The 20797-nt window shown below is 38.2% G+C and overlaps 1 protein-coding gene across 3 annotated transcripts in view; it reads left to right on the top strand.

Annotated features, from left to right (window-relative positions):
* The window catches only part of FGD4 (FYVE, RhoGEF and PH domain containing 4), a 208144-nt gene that overhangs the window by 68723 nt on the left and 118624 nt on the right, over positions 1 to 20797 (top strand). The window contains exon 1 of one of the 3 annotated variants that reach the window (XM_025879509.2): positions 4152 to 4320. The exons of the other annotated variants lie outside the window; for them this stretch is intronic. Coding sequence (XP_025735294.1) covers positions 4311 to 4320 — 10 coding nt within the window. The 5' untranslated portion in view covers positions 4152 to 4310. Of the gene's footprint in view, positions 1 to 4151; positions 4321 to 20797 lie in introns of those variants that run through there. 3 annotated transcript variants of the gene reach the window in all.

The raw sequence follows: 20797 nt of genomic DNA, 5'->3' as shown, positions 1-20797 counted from the left end.
CCAGAAAGTTCTTAGCCATGACACCAAAAGCATAAAAACCATAAAAGAAAAAATATTGATAAATGGGACTTCCTCAAAGTTTAAATCTTTTGGCTGTGTGATTGTTAAAAGGGCAAAAAGACAAATGATAGACTGGAAGAAAATATCTAAGAACCCTATATTTGACAAAGGACTCTACTTAGAATATATAAAGAACTCTCAAAACTGAACAGTATAAAAAAAAGAAAGAAGAAAGGAAAACCCTAACAATCTAATTAGAAAATGGGCAAACACCATGAGGATATACAGGTAACAAATGAAAATAAGCACGTGTGGACACTCATCATACAGTCTAGCAGTCGTACTTCTGAACATTCATCCCAGAGAAATGAAAACTTAGATCCACACTAAGCCTGTACACGAATGTTCATAGCAGTTTTATTTGTAATGTGAAAGACTGTTTAACAATGTAATGTTCATTAACATGTGAATGGCTGAACTCATTGTGGTACAACCACACCGTAGAATTCTACTCAGCAACAGAAAAGGAACGGACTGTTGATACATGCAAGCACTTGAAAGGGTCTCAAGAGCATTATGCTGAGTGAAAAAAGCCAATCTCAGAGTCACGGTCACATACTGTGTGAATACACTTATAGAGTGTTCTGTAAATGACAACATGATAGAAATAGAGAACAGAGTAGTGGATGCAGGGGTTAGGGACAATGAAGAGAAAGGTATTGATGACTAGAAATGGTTTGCATGAGGGAGCTCTTAATGATGCTGGAATCCTTCAGTATCGTGATTGTGATTGTGCTTATACAGGTCTATACAAGTGATAAAGTGGCATAGAACTAAACACATTGTGCCAAGGTCAAGTTCCTGGTCTTGATATTGTATTATAGTTATATAAGATGATGTAATCATTAGGGGAAACTGAACCTCTCTACTATTTTTGCAATTTCCTGTGAGTCTATAATTAATTCAAAATAAAAATTAAAAAAGACACCCAGACCTGAGACCTATGCTGTCCTATGCTGGTTGTTTTTAAAATTTAAATTAACTAAAATAAAATTAATTTTAGTCCTGGTCACACAAGCCATGTTTCAAGTGCTCATGTCACTACCTTAATACTGCACAAATGCAGAACATTTCCATCACCACAGAAATTCAGTTGACAGTGCCGGTTTAGACCAGCTCAACAGTGCTGAGTTACTATATGCATGGATACCAACACATTTCTTAGTGCAGTGTCTCAAATTTATAAATCAAAAGATAATGGTCTGTACCAATAAAATTTAAATAGAGGAAATGGATTTAACATGACACTTTTTGAAAGTATCATACTTCTTGAGGCTATATCCCATATTTTAATAAGAAAAGGAAATGAAACTTTGCTTCATGTTTGAAATAGGAGTAAGGTTTTTTCCTTATCTGCCAAAGCAGTTGCAGTTTCTTTCCATAATCACAATACAGAATATATAGGAAATGGGCAAATAGAGGGGAGGGACGAGTTAGGGGAAAGAGATCAGCAAAAGTAGTATTTTAAATATCCCATACTTGTTATTTTTTGTTTCTTAAAGACCAGCCTACCAATAGTAGCTTACCATTGCAGAGGAAGCGTGGTTTAGCAACCAGACCTTAGACCAGAATTATATTTCTGGCTCAAAGTGGCCTTGAGAAAATGACAGATGTACTCTTCTCATTCTCATGACCAATGGACAAACTAAGCTAAAACTGACTATTGCTTGGGTGGACTAAGGGGTGAGTTATACAAAAGGAGGATCATTTGTCAAACTATTGGCTTACAAGTAGATTAAATACAAAGTTTTGAGGAGTTTGGTTATGAAAAGGTCACATGGAGTAGAAAGCAGAAGTTTCCCAGGTATAAACCATTTCAGTTTTTGAGTTTGGGGTTAAATACAAGAAAACTCAGGGTGAAAGTTTTTCTTCTTCCATCCAAGGTTATTAACTTCGAGAAAGCTTTGGGAGACTAAGCAGGCATTTTGGATTTTAGAGACCAGGTTTTGAAGTTGAACAGTGCACGGTTTGAATTGCAGCTCTGCCACTTAGTTTTTGAGAAAGCTGCCTAACTTGAGTTCTCACTTTCACCATCTGTACAATGAGGCTATAATGACCCCTCTTTGTCAGGGTTCTCATGAGAAGAACACTTAAGTATACAGCTCTAGTTACTGATAATTTTATCAAGACATGGAGCAGAATGATGGTGTTAGGAACAGATAAATAGCTTTGTTATTTTCCTTTTCTAAAGATTTATTTTTAGATAAATATTTAAATAATGTTTTTGGAGGTAGGGTACTAATTTTACCTTTGTAACAGATTGGTTAATATCATGGTTTCTAAAGCCATTCTCAAATTTAATTAATGTATATAGTGTGACTAAGCTGATCAAATCACTTGATTTGAAGCCAAGACAGATACATCTGTTCTTATAAAATGTAGTAGACCAAAATGTAAGCAGCAAACTGAAAAAAAAAAACCCACACATTTATGACAGAAATGTTATTTCAGTGTAATTTTTGCAACCTGTTTCTACAGCTATAGCCATGTAGTATCTGAATGAACAGTGATGAAGAGGCTTAATTAATTACAGACATATAAAATCTATACTATACAGGGTCAAATTATCAGAAAATACTTTATATGAATTTTCTTTTTCTTTGCTTACCACATGCTAAAACAGTGAAAAAGAGGTCAAGAACCGGAGCCAACATACTCGTTAGGATCCTTCTGGCCCTGGCACACTGCAGTGGAGGAGGACAGTTGCAGTTTTAGCCAATAGTTTACTGGCATGTGGTCAGTTTGAAGGGAACCAAAAATGCTGACATCCTCATTTGACTTCATCACTGAAGCCTGAGTACATACTCCAGCGCTTCCTGTATAAAACCTACCCTGGCTCTACAGAGGACACCCCAGCCCTGGGCTGATCTGGGTGGGGATGGTGGCTTGGATTGGTGAAGCCCTCAGCTAGTTGGTATCCACACTGTGAACATGTCCTGTCTCTTTACTATACCTTTCATTTCATAGAGCTTAGCTTTCAAAGCTGATAATGACATTCATTGATAGCAAGAGATTGTTGCAGGTGGGTTGCCAGCTCTTAAAATCACCACTCCTTGAAATTATTCTACTGGATAACAGCATGTTTAAGAACTAATTTAGAAATATAATGCTATGGAAATTATACGGAAAAAAATCTATCAGAAGATCTGGATTGTATATAGCTTGTCTCCCTAATATATCAGTATGGCTACATCTACTTTGACACCGTGGCCTCAGTTTTCTCACCCATACAATGGGAGGATTTCTAAATTTCTAAGACTTCTTGATTTTAGTGAGTTTCTCCAAGTAGTTTCCTCCATACTTCTACTTGTTTGGTTCATAAGCTACATTAAGTGCTTTTTCTATCCATCAGAATTTTCTCATGTATTGTCAAGTTCTTTAAGGTAATATACTATTTTCAATTTGTCATTCTTTCAGAGACATAGCAATTTGAAGAAGTGATATAGCAAAAGTGAACTGACTCTCAGTATTAGAGTTTGATTCTGACAACATCTGAATATCACATGAAAGGGAAATTAGCATTTGGGTTATTATGTAAATGCTGAATTCACATGATAAACCATTAGGTGTTTTGAAAAGTCTGTGATTTATTAACTAAAGCATTGACTTTAATCAGTAATTTTCTCTGATTCACGGCAAGGATGAGAAATTTGCTTATTGGTACCTCTCCTCCTTTAAAATCCTGATGTTTTTATGAAGTTATTTGGCATTGTTAGGTAGCCCAGGAAGGAAATAGAAGGCTCTTTTGCTCAGGAAACGGAGAGCATAAACACTATTTCACTGTGTTTCGCTCTTCAGCATTTCCTAGGACTTTCTGATGAACATGAAAAAAAATCCTAAGACCCTTTAAAACCTATTTTTAAAGGATAGTTTGTTATAAATCTAAAGGCTGTAACTGCAATAAAATCACATGCCATTGGCCCCATCCTTTCCATTCTACCCCAGTACCGTAGAGCTCTCTCACTGCATTTTTTGAAATATCTTCATGGAATTTTGAAATGCTTTACTTGCGTAGATCTTTGAGGCTGCATCAGTGCTAGAAGAGTTGTGAAACCTAGCTCTGCACTTCCCATTAGTTAGTTCTTCACCATGTCAGACAGAAGATGTGTGCGTGTCTGGTGTCTAAATACAGACCTGTAGGTTTTACCCATAAATCATAGATCCAAGTAATTCTTCCACACACAGGAGATAAGTATGATTAATCAGAAGAGTAAAAGGCACTGCTGGATGTTGTTGGAAAAAAATCCTTTATGGGGGGCTGTGAGTATTGTTATTTTTGCAATTTCTGTTTCTGAAATATCTCAGGTTAAAAATATTTGAGACTTTTGAATATACAAAGTATATGAGGAGATGAAGTATCTGGTGTTAGTCTTTTTGATTACTACTAAAGGATAAGTAATTTCTGTCACTATTGAAATTATCATGGCTCTTGTTTAGAATGGTTTCGTGGTGTGGTTTTAGCATGAAGGTGTACTTTGTCTTCTTTTCATTGTCCCAGTAGGGTACCTTGAGGTGATGCCTTTCTCTCTAGGATACGTAGCATATCAGTGTCCCTGAGAGTGGTGAACGTGAGCTGTGCTTTCAGTAAAAACTGTTGACCCTTTTTATCTGACACTTTTTATTATAACCTCTTGCCATCTATTTCTAATATCCATTTCTTCCTGTTTCTAATACATAAAAGCTATACTTTAGTCAATTTCTTAGAACTTATTTGTATACTTAATATTCTCTTAGTCATCAGTTATTTGGGGATAAAATTCCCTCTACTTCTAAAACATGAGCAAGTTACATTGGTCATGTGCAAGTTCAAGGATTTCTTGAAATTACATACTAGAATCTGAATTCTAGTTGGCTAGATCCTTTATCATTGTGGCTGAATAATGTTCTCATGGTCTTTTGTATTTAATTGAAAAGCCACTGAATGTCTTTATTCAGAAAAACAATTTGAAACAGATTATTCTTGGTTAGTAAGAAAAAATAAACATCAAGGTGTAACTAACATTTTGATGTGTTTCCTCTTTGTTCTGTGAAGTTGAGGTCCTATTTTATGTGGATGTTTTTTAATCATGCTTCTCCCTTCCCATGTAACATTAAATTATTTCTTGTTACTAAAAATTCTTAGTAAAAATTCAATAGCTGTATGGTTCTGTTAAAAAGGTAGTACTTTAGGGTGCCTGGGTGGCTCAGTCATTAAGGGTCTGCCTTGGGCTCAGGTCATGATCTCAGGGTCCTGGGATGGGGCCGCATCGCGCACCCTGCTCAGCAGGAAGCCTGCTTCTCCCTCTCCGACTCCCCCTGCTTGTGTTCCCCCTCTTGCTGTGTCTCTGTCAAATAAATAAAATCTTTAAAAAAAAAAAAAAGGCAGTACTTTAATTTAGCTAACATGTCCTCTGTTATTAGATATTTAAAATTTTTCAAGATTTTGGATTAAAAGTAACAATACCATCATTTTAAATTAAAAGACTATCTTGCAAAGTGCGGGAATTGAATTGCACTTGCAAACATTGAATTAGGATTTTAAACAAATGTGTTGGGTGCCATGTTGGTTTAAACTTATGGATCTCACTTTTTTTTTTTTAAACTTTTGCTTCTGTGTGGCAGACAGCCTGTGTGCTAGCTGTTTTTCAAATGTGGATGACATTGGTTTCTTTAGAGAGACAAACTGAAGGAAATCTGTAGAACTTTTGCACATAAATGGATCATTGAGGAAAACTGAAAGAGGACTTCCCTAACAAGGTTGATTCTTCTATGCACAACGTCATATGAATGGAAAACTAGATCCATGCAACAAAATAAATCAAGCATGGGCTCTGAAAACATGGTGCCTGGAATAACACAGATCACAAGGCTTTGGCCAAAGTTTTTCTTTGTTTCCACTAGGTTAGAAATGGCCTGGGATTCTCCCAGTAATTCAGCCAGAAAGAAAGAAAAAGCTTCTTGTTCTTCAATCCCTTTGTATAGAGCCCCTATGTCACTGACTTGCACCAAGATGGAGTACTGACCTTTCTAGTGGAATGAATGGAACTGGATTTAGAGTTACTTTGAATTACTCATAAATTCTTAAAAGTATCTTCTTTTTAAAACTTGATAGGCCTAATGATAAATTTTAATAGAATAGAACTAGCTAGGGTAATAGGCATATACAGTCAAATACCGAATTTTGGAGCCTTACTCTTCAAGGAACTGTTTTGGATCAGGAAATTTGGTATCAAGATTTTAGGAGACTTATTTTTTTTCTTTGCCCTGCCTCCGCCTTCTGCTTACTAGTTTAGATGGCAATATAAGTTAATATCCTGACTTTTCTTTATAAGTGAGTAAAAATTTTACTTGAATATGTATTATATATAAAAATAGTCATTTCTCCTAATTTTTATTATAACTTTAAAATTTAGAATCTGGGTGCTACTAAATACCAGATCTTACACACACACACACACACACACACACACACACACACACACACACATTTTACATTAAAAAGAAGTCAAAGTGAGATTTATTGTAGGATTTCTATGTTTTATTCTTTAATGACAAGTATGAATAGATTTATTTTTAAGACCAAAGGAGGCTCAGAATTAGGCTGAAAACCACAGTAGTACTAAGGGATGTTTTGTCCCATTTTCATTCTTTTGCTTTTCAGGCATCCTAACCTGCATATGCTTCTCTTTATAAAGAATGTGCATAGCGTTTTAGGGATCAACTTTGTAACTGAACCAGTTGGACTCCTGTCCAGTTTATGCACTTATTGGCATTTCTTCTGCCCATTTGTTTAATCTTTCCAACTCATTTGATCCTCTGACATTAGAGCTGACAGCTGCAATTGCATATGGGTTCATAAAGTAGCTGAGTAGTAAAATGCCATGACCTGGTTCTTGTGTAGTTTTACCAATGACTGAGTTGGCAACTTAGAAATGCTACAGATTGGTTTGGCAGGTCCGGTGAAACATCTTAAGAAGAAAGTTTATGTATAAAAAAATCTGATATTGATCCTGAGTGATAGAAGTTCCATCTCTTAAAATCCTAGACTTATTGTTTACTGAGCACCTATTAGACATAGTGCTTTGTGTTATATGCACATGACTTTTAATCCTCAGAAAAATCTTGTAAGACAGGTGATATGACCCTATTTTTCAGATGGAGAAAGCAGGGTTATGAGGTTATATATTCATGTCTACATATTTGATATTACATTAAGTAGCAGAACTGAAATTCATGTCCAGGATCATTGGTTTACAAAGCTTGTGGCCAGTCTGTTACACACTGTAGCAGTAATTTTGTTCATTGTGAAGAGTGTTTATTTCCATTTTGCCATTGATGGACATTGATCATTATGCTGAATGGTGCTGTGAACATTTTGTACATGTCTTTTGGTGGCATTATTGGGTCATGGGGTATGCTTACATCTCAAGCATAGACCATGTTTTCTATTTCATTTTGTCTCATTAGTATAATGCTCTATACACATTGTAGGAAAGAGTAGAGAATTTACCAGTCATGAAAAGGTTTTTATTAATGGAATGGCAGCCATGGGGGTACACATCACTGCAGGGGAAGGAAAAGGAACTGGCTTAGCATTGTGGGAGCAGTGTATGTGTTTTTTAGAGGCAATGTCTTCCTAGCTGCACTTTTCCCATAAATTTCTTTACACTGAAAATTATGGAGGTTTAGATTACAGTTCTCACTGGATTGAAAGTAAGTATCAGAAGAATTATTCATTGAGAAAATAGTTTTTTAGCTGCACTCTCCGATGGGTTCTATATGTGCTCGATAAACCTACATGTTCACCATAGTGGGGAACTTTTTCCTCCTTATTTGTTTTGTTTCATTGGTTTCTAATTTGATTTTTAAGTAAGGAGTAAGAGAGCACTCCACGAAAGATTTTTTGGATTTTTTCTGCCAAAGATTTTTCTGCCATAAAAAACTATAAAACTGGAAAAATATATGCAGCTTTATATGCTTATATTAGAAGTTTTAGAATCAGTGAAGGTAAATAGAAGGAAAGGCATAATAAACATAAAAATAAAAAATATGCAGTAGAGGACAGACAATAGAGAAAATAGAACAAAATGTTTCCTTGAAATATATTAAGATTGAAAAATCCCTGTTGAGACTGATCAAGAATAAAAAACAATTCCAGTGTCAGGATTCTTACAGATATTAAAAGGATAATAAGTGGTTATTATGAGCAACTTAGATGAAATAGACAGATGTCTTTGAAAGACAAACTAAGGGGGGACCTGGGTGACTCAGTCAGTTAAGCAGCCATCTCTTGATTTTGGCTCAGGTCATGATCTCAAGGTCCTGGGATTGAGCCCTGTGTTGGGTTCCTTGCTCAGCCAGGAGTCTGCTTGAGATTCTCTCTCTCTCCTTCCGCTCCCCCCCCCCCCGACTCTTACACTCTCAATCTCTCTCTCTCTGTCTCTAAAAAGATCTTTTAAAAAAATGGAAATTAGAAAATACTTAAAAAAAAAAAAAAGGAAAGACAAACTGAGGAAAAAAACAAATTGGGAAGAAATAGAAATTTGAGTAGTCATATAATCTACTAAAGAAATTTAATTGGCAATTCAGAATTTTCTAACAAAGAACGCCATGGTGTTGCTGGACACAGGAACCACTGTGTTAGGCTGTGAGGTCTATGAGGGCAAGGAATAACTTTCAAACCTCTTTATTATCTGCATGTGACATAACATTCTTGGTAAATGTTTGTTAAATAGAATTGACTGGATGACATGGTACTAAGTAGGGAAATTTCCTCTCTTGAGAAACCTGACAATTTTTTTACCTTTCTTTGGTAAGGAATCTTGGATCTTCTAGTTCATTTCAGAAAATGTATACACCCTACTGAAATGAAAGCACTTTAATTTCTTGTGTTTGTGAGACTATATGATTAGAAAGTCCTCAGGGTTTCCTTGGTTGAACTTATAAATCATGTTGGATGTAAGTGTGGGCTGTATTGCTCCCAGACATGGTACTTTAACCTAAAACCATAAATCTTGCAGTCTTATGAGTTAAACCAGAAGTAACATTGATCCTCTTCTTAGCAATGGCAATTTGGGTTGGGGTGGGGGAGGGGGGATCGTGGGAGGGCAATGTGTGTATGTTTCCTGACATTACAGTTCTGTTGAACACTGTGTTGCCCAGTTTTTAAAAAATACTTTGTTTATTTTGGTGGGGAGGGGCAGGGACGGACGGAGAGAGAGAATCAGCGTGAAGCCCTGTGTGGGGCTCAGTCTCATGACCCAAGCAGAAATCAAGAGTCAGAGGCTTAACCTAATGAGCCACCCAGGTGCCCCTGTGTTGCCCATTTTTAAAGAAAGAATCAAATTGTAGCACCCCAGTTGCTGCTAAAAATTCATGAGTTTGATCTTGCATGAGGCATTATTCAGCTAACAGTTGAAAATCCTCCAAAGTGAACAGCATTTAGGAGGCTATTAGAAACCTTATTGGAAAGTCAGATAGCAACTCTGCACAATAAATTAGCTTAACCTGCAGAAGAAAATGGTACAGCAGCAGAAAATAAGTCTCCTTTGTATTGGGTGGCAACTCTTCTTGGGTGGAAAGTTTTATTTGCAGAACCTTGAAATGACTGTACTGATACTTATTGGACTGTTAGGGAAGTTATGTTCCTTAACAGTACCAACCACTACAACATGTTAAATAGCTTAATTACATATAAAAGTCACCTTTTTCTTATTAGATTTTATTTGAGGGAGATTGCTCGCGGGGGTGGGGGAGAGAGAGAGAATCTCTAGCAGACTCTGCACAGAGCTCAGAGCCCAATGTGGGACTCGATCCCTCGACCCTGGGATCATGAACTGAAATCGAGTCGGAAACCACTAACTGAGCCACCCAGGTGCCCCACAAAGTCACCTTTTAAACCCTTTCTATCCTGACATAATTAAGAAAAAATTAAACTCTTCTTTTGGAATGATTTCATAAAATTTCTTAAAGAGCACAATGTTTAGAAAAAGCCTAATCCTGATGCATATTATGCAAAAGTTTTAAAGGAAATGCATAAAAATATTGATCATGATTATATCTACATGATTACTTTATAGGTGATTTTAATTTTATTTCTGTAATTTCTTAATTTGTAAAAACACATTACTTTTTAGCCATTAAGATATTTTTGTTTAGTAGAAATATTTGCAAAAGTTAACTAAAAGTGGAGATTTTCTCAGTGAGCATAGCAGTTAATATTAGTTGTACTTCGGGGGTAGAGGAGGCTGGCTGGCTCAGTCACTACAGCATGTGACACTTTCTTTAAGATTTTATTTATTTGAGAGAGAGAGAGCATGAGTGGGGAGGGGCAGAGGGAGAAGGAGAGGGAGAAGCAAACTCCCCACTGAGCAGGAAGCCTGGCACAGGGCCTGATCCCAGGACCCTGGGATCATGACCTGAGCTGAAGACAGAAGCTTAACTGACTGAGCCACCCTGGCACCCAGAGCATGTGCCTCTTAATCTCAAGGTGGAGCCTACTTTAAAAAAAAAAAAAAATTGTACTTCTTATTGAAATATACTTACAAACATGTTAACATAGTGCATATCTGAAGTTGCTATAGTTTTTAATAAAGGTAAAGCAGGATATATAATACACTGTTTTTGTAAAAATAAAACATTTGTGATATATACATCTGTATAGGTATATGAATATGCAGAAAAGAGTTTAGAACAAGTACTCTAAAACAATAATTAGGGGTTATCTCTGGGTAGTGGAGTAAGCTGCTTAATTGCCTTTTATTTCTCTCTTTTTTTTGCAGCAAACATGCATTACTAGTTTGTAAAGGTTTTTTAAAACTCAGGCCTGGGAGTTAGCCTTTCTTCTAGCTTTAGAAGAGGTAAAAATCTTGTTCTGCCCTAAGCAGAGGCAGCCCTGCTCTCCAGTGACAAGGCAGTGAAGGTGGGAGATGCATGAAGAGAATGTAACTGGAGGCTTATGAACTGACCAGCTACTTTCGACTCCCAGATTGGCTAACTCCACTGTTTTCAAGAGGAAAACCCCATAGTGTGATCACATTGGAATAGGGTTAGGATTTAGGTGACTGCCAGGTTTAGGTCGTGAGGTAAAGCCTGGGTCATAGCTGGGGAACATGGAGATCTGGTGTCAGAGTTACCAGTCACTGTCCAGCCACCCTGTATGAGAGCAAAGAAATAGGAAAGTGCCAAAAGAAAGTTTAAAAAATTTCACTTGATTTACAGTTTTGCTAAGGCAGACATCTCTTTTCCCTCAGAAAGCATCTAGAATATTAGTGACCTCCATAGGATCCTTATGTCCTGGGCTGCCAGCCATCTTCCCTTTGAGACCCGTTCTCTAGTCTTGGACAAAGTATGGTATCCTGATGAGTCAGGTTCATTAGTCCTGCACACAGGCTTCCTGCCTGCTTGTTCAAGACTAGTGAGCATACCTGCTCAACTTGCTTCAGAAACTTGTTACCTATTTCCACTTCCATTCGCTCAGATATGCCAGTGACCTGGTTCCATGGCCACTTCCCGCATGGGTTACAGTGGTGTAGCCCATGCTTACATTGTCTTCGTTCAGTCCCTACCATTTTTTATTCTTTTCGTTTGTTCTTACAACAAAGATTTAAGGAGCACCTGCTTTGGGCCAGACGTTAGGGATTCCTTAGTAAACAAAACAAAGCTCCCTTATTCATGGAGTTTACCTTCTAGGGTAGGAGCCAGGGAAAAAAAAATGAGTGGGGAAAGAACAACATTTAATGCTGGCAGTGATAAATGCTATTAAGTAACAAAGAGACCAAGGTGTTGGGATAGGTAGAAAGTCAAAAGACATGGGGTTGTGAGGAAGCCAAGAGCCACTTGAAGAAGTGGCATCTAAGTGTAGACTTGTATGAAGTGTGTTATGGAAGCAAGAGGAAAATTCGTGGAAATGTTCTAGGCAGAGGGAACTGCGAGCTCACAGGATCTGAAACAGGAATGAGGTTTGGCATCCGAACGTGGTAAGGAAGTATTTAAATTCCTATACAGCTGTTCAGCAGACTAGCTTATGAGGGCTGGTAAGGTCTTTGAACCCCCTCCAGCGATATGCTAGGTAAGATATCACTTACCTTGTTTTCTTACATAGAGAGATGAAAAACTTCTAATCTGTTAATGGGGTTCCATGTTTGAGCTGATAACTACATATTTTGCCAATGAGTTGGTGTATAATATCCAAACACATTGACTTGTGATGTGTTTTATGAATGTTTTTTCAGTGAACATTTATTGACTTTACCTGATTGGTGGGATGTGACTGAGAAGGGAGAAGGTGCAGAAGGACAGTCAGATGCACATGGGGAAATGCAGGGGTATGGGGACTGAACGGTGACCTGGGGATTGGGCAACTGGGATGTCCCTGCTCCTCTTGATGGGAGCAGGGTCAGGGGCGAGTTGGTCAGACAGAGGTGAGCTGAGGAAGAGGCAGTTGGCCATAGAGTTCCCACCTTTTGAGAAGTGTGAATGAGAAAGAAAGGAACAAGCCTAGATAGCTTGACAGAGAAAATGAATGGAGCTCAGAGGGGTTTTGCTTTTTATTTTAAAAGGAACTTCAGTGTTGTTGTTTCGTTTTTTTTTTTTTTTTAATGACAGGAAATCATCCTTTGCTATTCTTGGTTCACAGAGTAAATAGTTGTTTGTGTGTGTATGTGTCCCATCACCATACTTTTAAATCCGTTTAAAACTTCTTACAGCTGCATAGTTTTCCAGGTATTCACAGAGAGTTCATCTATGTGATCTTGATCTTCTTGAGAGGAAGGTACCAAATATTATGCCTAAGTTTCTTAGACGCAAGTCTCAAAGCTCAGGTTGTAGCTCAGAAGTTGCTACAACCTGAGCTAAGTATTGGGGCAAGAAGTTCAATCAGTCTCTCCCATCTTGCCCAGAGTTCGGCAGTCTATATTCACGACATTAACTAACCATGATTTGCGCCCCCCTCCCCCCCCCCCCCCCCCGCCATTCAACCGGTTATCCTCTGGTTATCTCAGAAAAGAACCCAGGGCATTTGGAAATAATTTACAGGGCAGATGAAGAAGCTTTTCAGAATATGCCGTTATGTCCCACTTGCCACACACGCCCTCCTCACCCACATGTGCATCCTCCTATATACACGCCCCCCCACACACACATACACTCCTGCCATACACAGAACAAACTCACACACCTTCAAATGTTCACTGAGTATACCTCAGTCCTGGTTTTAAAGGATTCTTGCTCACGAAGAAAGCCTGGCTACTTTTTTTTTTTTTTTTTAAGATTTTATTTATTTATTTGACAGAGAGAGAGACAGCGAGAGAGGGAACACAAGCAGGGGGAGTGGGAAAGGGAGAAGCAGGCTTCCCGCTGAGCAGGGAGCCTGATGCGGGGCTCGATCCCAGGACCCTGAGATCATGACCTGAGCCGAAGGCAGTTGCTTAACCAACTGAGCCACCCAGGCGCCCCTGGCTACTCTTTTCAATACTTTCCTCTATCTGGGGTTTGGACTGATGGTAGAAAGATAAAGTTAGGTTGAGAGAATTGATTTTATAAGACTAGTTGAGAGGCCATAAATAAATCCCCAGGTTTCAACAGTAAGGATTCAGTTGATTATTTTTGCAGGATTTGCTTTCTCTCCTAATGAAGGGAACCCTGTACAACTTAAGCTCAACAGTTTTGTATAAATTTCATCTAAAGTAGTAGTGGTTTGCATGCATTGGTCCTTCAGGATATTTTATTTTTTGAGCTGTAAGAGTTAATTACTGAGCATTGAATTTTATGAGCACAAAACCTGGGTTGTCATTTTCACTCTGGCCTAATCTCAGCCTCTTAAAATAAAAGAATGTTCATAATGTTGATATTTTGATAATTTTATGGAATGACATTTGTGTGGTATATCTTTGCCACTTACCTAGTACTATACATATATCACTGTTTTATCTTGTTAGCACCTTACCTGGCCCCACCCCTACACCAGAGGTAAAACTCTTTGTTTCTTAAACATACTATACAGTTTAGGTTGGAATTTTGCAAACTGTGGAAGCCCAATGTCTTGTTTACATAATGTTCTTTGTTCTTACCCCGTTTTTTACTTGTTGCACCCTCTCATAAACATTTAACTTAAATATATTTACTAATGTAATTAATATAATTAATACATTAGCAGAAATGTATATTGTGTTATATGTACTTCCTGTAAAGAGTCTCCAACTTTCATATATTTCTGGAATTTTCTTAAGAATTTAAAACATCTAGATTCCAAATTAAATGAGTCACTTCTTTAAAAAATGTGGGTACGGGGACACCTGGGTGGCTCAGTCAGTTAGGTGTCTGACTTAGGCTTAGGTCGTGATCCCAGGGTCCTGGGATCAAGTCCTGCATCAGGCTGCTTGCTCAATGGGGAGCCTGCTTCTCCCTCTCCCTCTCCTTGCTTGTGCTCTCTTTCTCTCTCTCTGACAAGCAAATAAATAAAATCTTTAAAAAAAAATGTGGGTATGAACAGAGAATGTGGAGAGCAACAGACTAGGGCCCAGTGCTTGTATAATTTCCTCCCACCTGTTTTAGAGTCAATGTTAAAGATTTGGAAGGAGAGGGAATATTACCCTAAGGAAAAGAGCAGTAGATAATCTAATGATGTGAAAAATTGGATCCCGTTATTCTCACTGGACTACGACATTGTTCTTCTGATTTTCATTAAAAATTATCCCTGTGGGGTGCTTGGCTGGCTCAGTCAGTAGAGCATGCAACTCTTGATCTCAGGGTCATCAGTTCAAGCTGCATGTTCGGCGTGGAGCCTACTTAAGAGAAAAAAAAAAATCCCTGGGTCATTGGTAGACCTGAGTCTACCTGATGGTTGGACTTTTATGAAAAATGACTAGATTTATCCTCCTTAACATTGTTTTCTTTACAGTATTGTACCTGGGCAGGTCCCAGAAAGGAAAGTACTTCTCCGAAATGCTAACCATAACAGGGGAATGATGGGCGGTTAAAAAGAAATTGCTTCCATCAAATCAGGCTGACTTGTTACTGTATCATCTTAACTCCTCTTGTGGTTAAGGGGGGCAAACTGGGCAGAAAAGTTCCACTTACTTCATTGTGTTTTCTTTTGTTCATAATGTACTCTTTACCCCACAAATACATTTAAAATTTTTTAAAATTTAAATTCAATTAATTAGCATATTATTAGTTTCAAGAGGTAGAGTTCAGTCTTATATAACACCCAGTGCTCATTACATCACCGTTGCCCCTTAATGCCCATCACCCAGTTACCTCATCCCCCAACCCCTCCTCCCCTCCAGCAACCTTCAGTTTGTTTCCTATGATTAAGAGTCTCTTACAGTTTGTCTCCCTCTCTGGTTTTGTCTTGTTTTATTTTTTCCTCTTTCCTATGCTTCTCTGTTTTGTTTCTTAAATTCCTCGTATCAGTGAGATCATATGATAATTGTCTTTCTCTAACTGACTTATTTCTCTTAGCATAATACTCTCTAGTTCTATGTATGTCGTTGCAAATGGCAAGATTTCAATTTTTGATGGCTGTGTAATATTCCATTGCCTATATATATATACCACATCTTCTTTATCTTTTCATCTGTTGATGGACATCTGGGCTCTTGCCATAGTTGGGCTATTGTGGACATTGCTGCTATAAACATTGAGTTGCCCCTTTGAATCACTACATTTGTATTTTTTGGGTAAATACCCAGTAGTGCAGTTGCTGGGTCATAGGGTAGCTCTATTTTCAACTTTTTGAGGAACCTTCATACTGTTTTCCAGAGTGGCTGTACCAGCTTGCATTCTCACCAACAGTGTAGGAGGGTTCCTTTTTCTCTGCATGCTCCCCAACATCTGTCATTTCCTGACTTGTTAATTTTAGCTGTTCTGACTGGTGTGAAGTGGTATCTCATTGCAGTTTTGATTTGGATTTCCCTGATGCCAAGTGATGTGAGCACTTTCTCATGTGTCTGTTGGCCATTTGGATGTCGTCTTTGGAGAAATGTCTGTTCATGTCTTCTGCCCATTTCTTGATTGGATTATTTATTCTTTGGGTGTTGAGTTTGATAAGGCCTTTATAGATTTTGGATACTAGCCCATTATCTGATATGTCATTTGCAAATATCTTCTCCCATTCTGTCGGTTGTCTTTTGGTTTTGTTGACTGTTTGCTGTGCAAAAGCTTTTTATCTTGATGAAGTTCCAATAGTTCATTTTTTCCATTGTTTCCCTTGGCTACATTTTTGTTCTAAATCATCTTCTTAAAACTAATTGCAAAAGAAAAAATCAAATTAAAAAAAAAACCTTATAGAATGTTAAGAATACAAAATTCTCGGTAACACAGTGCAAATATCTGAGAAAATACCACCTCTTTACAAATGTTGTATTTTGTGTTTCAGTGTCTGTGCCTGGTTAGTGCTGTTGTTTAATCTGGTGCTTCTTAGGCAGACATGACAAATTTGATCTCCAATCAGGATAGGTCATTTGAATCTGTTTCACTGTCAGACTCCAACCCTGACACTATCCAGTCACTTGATCATACAAACCATTTGTCCAGAAGGAATTTTGGCAAGAGTGGAAAGAGCACAGAAGGCATGGCACTGGTGGTGGGGTCACTCAAAGTGTGCCCTACATGGGGTGCACTTCCCGTCTCTCCTGCTACTTCAGTAAAACCTCACGTTCAAACTTTTATCATGGCACACCTAAATTTTAGTCTGGGTTTCCTTCTGGAAAATAAATACCTGGCTGTCCTGGCTGTCTGTCCCTGGCTGCTCTAGCCCTTTCTCCTTTTCCTCTGAAACTAGTAAGAATGAGGAAGAACCCTCCTTCCTCTAACATTCATTCTTACTGTTTTAGAACAGAAGGGAACTTTGGAGATGATCTAACTCCCACATTTTGTGACTGAAGTACACAGGATGGAGAGGGCAAAATGGTGTGCCCATGTCATTCGAGTGGCTAAGCAGGCAGTCCAGGCTTTTGAATTTCTCATTAGGGAGTCTTTCTTTCATCGGGCACTGCAAAATCTAAGAGCTTAAAAACACCATTGCCAAAATATGTGCCTACGCCTAGGTGCTCTGGGGCACAGCCACCAGCTCATGGGTGTGCTACCTGCGGGGTATTTTAACATTTCAAGAGAAGTACAGTAACATCTATCAAACACTGTGGGAACTCTTAGCTCTGGGTGATTCTGCTTTAGTATTAGATTGAACTGTATTTCTTTCGGTGACATCCTAGTTTTGCAGAGCTGGGGTGTTGGCAGGTTATTGTGATAACAAGCAAATACCTGGTAAAAATCAATGTGAAGCAGGAATGAGGATGGCAAGGTCTGTGATCCTGTGGTGTGAGAGGTTTTGCAGGGCCCAAACCCAACAGGCACCCACATGCCACTAGTAAGTAGTGTTAGTGATTGAAGAGTGGAATAAGAATATTAATTTTTCAGGGTACCTGGGTAGCTTAGTCGGTTGAGCGTCCGACTCTTGGTTTCACTCAGTCATGGCCTTGGTCATGGTGTTGGGATCTTGGGATCAACCCTGTGTCGGGGTCCATCTTCATCGTGGAGTCTGCTTGTCCCTCTCCCTCCCCCTCTGCTTCTCTCCTCACTGGTGCATGCGCACACGCTCTTTCTCTCTCTCAAATAAATAAATAAAATCTTAGAAAAATTAGTACTTTTTTTTTTTGCAACTGTTTTATATTACGTTTTCAAATGGTGCTAAGTTGCTGGGTCAGAAATAGTTATTTAGTCGTTTATACCTAACCACTAAATAAGTGAGCCTATTAGGGATTTCTGTTGGCCTGGAGTGCCATGAGAAGCTAAGGGCTCCATAATTCGAAAGAGTTTGGAAACCTCTGATTTAGAGTATCTTCCCGGTTAAAACTTCATACTAAGAAAAAGAGAAAGGTCAACTAAGGGTGAATGAAACCAGGTACATTCAATAGTGAAGGGAAGTAGAATAATGCTCGCAAGGTTATTTCCTCACTTAGCTGACACGGTGGCTACTCTAACAGATTCCAGGCAGTGTTGCTGCCCGCCCAGCATTAGAAGAAGATAAATTATCAGGCCTCTCTGCTTCCAAAACTTTTTCACTTTGAGAACCTTGATGAGGATTGTTGGGTCTTTGTCACGTGCCCTACAGCTTACATTTGGAGGTCCTGTTACTAGATTCTGGGCAGTGCGGCCTGAGGAACTGTCGTCATAGACAGTGTCAGAATGCCCAGAGGTGACTATAGCTCCGAAGAGGACACTATTGTTGACATGCCTTTCTTGGATCTGCCAGTTTTTTCTTTCTCACGAATTCCCCTAGAATCAATTCTTTAGAAATTGTGAGTCAAGTTATTTTGATTTTTTTTATTGTGTCTTGCTACTTAATAGATCCACCCAAAGAATGTAGGAGAGTGAATATTGAAGAATATGTGTCATAGGAATTCATATTATCTTTAGAAAATAATCATTTTTGACATTAGGAATTTTGGAAAACAGAGGAAGGGAAAATATCACCAATATTTCTTCCTCACAACTGCTCTTATAATTTTGAGGTAGGTAAGCCTAGGCTTTTGTTTCTAAGAATCTTTTTTAATGTAGTTGTTCATAGTGAGTATTCAGTTATGTATTTATTTTTTTTTCCCCTTTACTTCCAGGAGGTAGTGAGGCAATAATAACTTAGACCCAAGTTTTGGTCACAAATGAGGTTCAAATCTTAGCAGTGAGACATAGAGCACAGAGCTAAATTTCTGAGTATTTGTTTCCACACCTAAAAAATGAGGATGGTAAGATCTAATTTATAGTCCCTGTGAAGTTCAAATAAAATATTTGTGAAGTACTTATTACAGTGCCTGGTACATACTAAGGGCTCAGCAAATAGTATATTGTTATTAATATACCATCAACATTCTCCTTATGCCACATCGTTTTTGTGACCGTATTTTTAATCACCTCATGATATTCCATCACGTATGCATTCTTACTTGTGCAGTCATTCACTTATTATTAGATTGTTAGGTTGCCTCCAAACTTGCACTGGAATAAAAAATTCTGCAGCAAGCTGTTACTCATTGCAGATTTAATAAGTGCTCACAATACACAAGGACCTTTGCTTGGTATTGGGAGCACAGAGTCCAGAGTGGTAGTCCCTGGCCTTGAAGGGCTCACAGTCTGGTGGGGCTCGGGGGGGATGTGTACAGATAACTGGCCTGTGGTAAACACTGTCACTGTCCCAGTTACTGAGAAAGTGCAGAGGAGAGGACAAAATGTCAGACTGCTTGGAGAGCTTGGGGAAGGCAGGAGAAAGTTGTAGGAAAGGAGTTAAGTGAGTTAATGGGGATGGGGCCCAGTTTATTAAGGGCCTTTTAAGCCGTCACACAAAATGGGACTTTTCATTAGTGCAATGGGAATGTCAGTTTTGAGAAGAGAATTGGCATTATCCGTTTAGGGTTTATAGCCTATAGGAGGTGAATGGAAGCAGAGTTAAATTATTAAGGAGACCCAGTGGTAAGAAGTGGCCAGATTGGAAGAAATAGCTCATGACATGAGCTGTCAGGTTGGATGTGAAGGTGTCAGAGAAGGCTAGGAGGTGGGCTCTCGGGTGTTAGACTGAATGATTGCAAGAGTGGAGTTGCCATTTCCAAAAACAAGGAAGGATGCAAGAGGAGCAGGTTTGGGGAGAAAATCAGAAGTTGAGTTTTGGGGCCTTGTGTTTGAGATATTTATTAAACATCCAGGCAGAGATGTTCAATAGGTAATTAGATGTAGGAGTCTGGAATTCAGTGGGAAAGAGGTTTTTCCTGGAGTTATAAATATGGGAGGTATCGGTATATTGTATTTATAGCATGTTTTAAAAACTTGGTATAGTTATTTTACCCGTTATTACTCCTCTCATATAGAATTTTCTTTGGTATTTTCATCTTTTTGAAATCCAAATAAATTTCAGAGTCACCTGGTTAAATTTATTTTCTAAAGTATGTTGGAAATTTTACTACTACACTATATGGTAATTTGGGAAGACTTGACGTCTTTAAAATAGATCTTTGTATTCAGCAGCAATACTAGGTGTCTTCATTTCGTTTTCCTTTACTCCTTCTGGTAAGAGTTCATTCTTTTTCTCCCAAGTAGTTCACACATTTCTTGATACTATTCCCAAGAATTGTATACTTTGCCTTGTTCTTGGTAGTAATTCCCCTTTCATTGTTATTCTGATAGTTTTTGCTCTTCTAAAGGAATTATATTGATTTATTGTCTAGTTCACTGAGCTTCTGGTACTATAAATAATATCCTACTTGATTTCTCTGATTTTTTTCCAGATAGAATCATCATCTGCAAATAATTTTGTCTACTTCCTTTCAATATTTGTCTCATTTATGTTACTGCCAGGAAAAGAACTAAATTTAAGATAGGAGGTAACTGTGGAGGCAAGAGGCTCTACTAGTCACAGCTTACAAGGTTTGTTTTGTTTTCACCTTAGGCTTATCCTAATTATTTCTTTGCTCTCTTAAAAAATTATTTCTAATGGATTTTTGGAGTATCTGGAGTTTATTTGTTTTAGATTTGTGCATTACCTCTAACAGTTGGTTTTGGTGTGAAATAGTATTTGGTTTTCAGACATTTTGCTCCTTCAAGGGCTTATTCTCTGATTCCTTGGGCACCATGGGTTTAGGGAAAGCTGTTTTCCTGCTGAATCAACATTTAACTTACGTGATTGCAGGAACAAATTAAACCTGTGGAAAGTACCTAATGAAGAGATTTCAATCCCATGATTGGGTAAGGCTCTAATGAAAAATTTAACTTC

The sequence above is a fragment of the Callorhinus ursinus genome, unplaced genomic scaffold, assembly GCF_003265705.2.
Source record: "Callorhinus ursinus isolate GAN/ISIS: 27379988/994484 unplaced genomic scaffold, GSC_fseal_2.0 scaffold27, whole genome shotgun sequence".
Classification (NCBI taxonomy): Eukaryota; Metazoa; Chordata; class Mammalia; order Carnivora; family Otariidae; genus Callorhinus; species Callorhinus ursinus.
The sequence above is the reverse complement of the archived record's forward strand: the minus strand, read 5'-3'. Positions and strand labels throughout refer to the sequence as shown.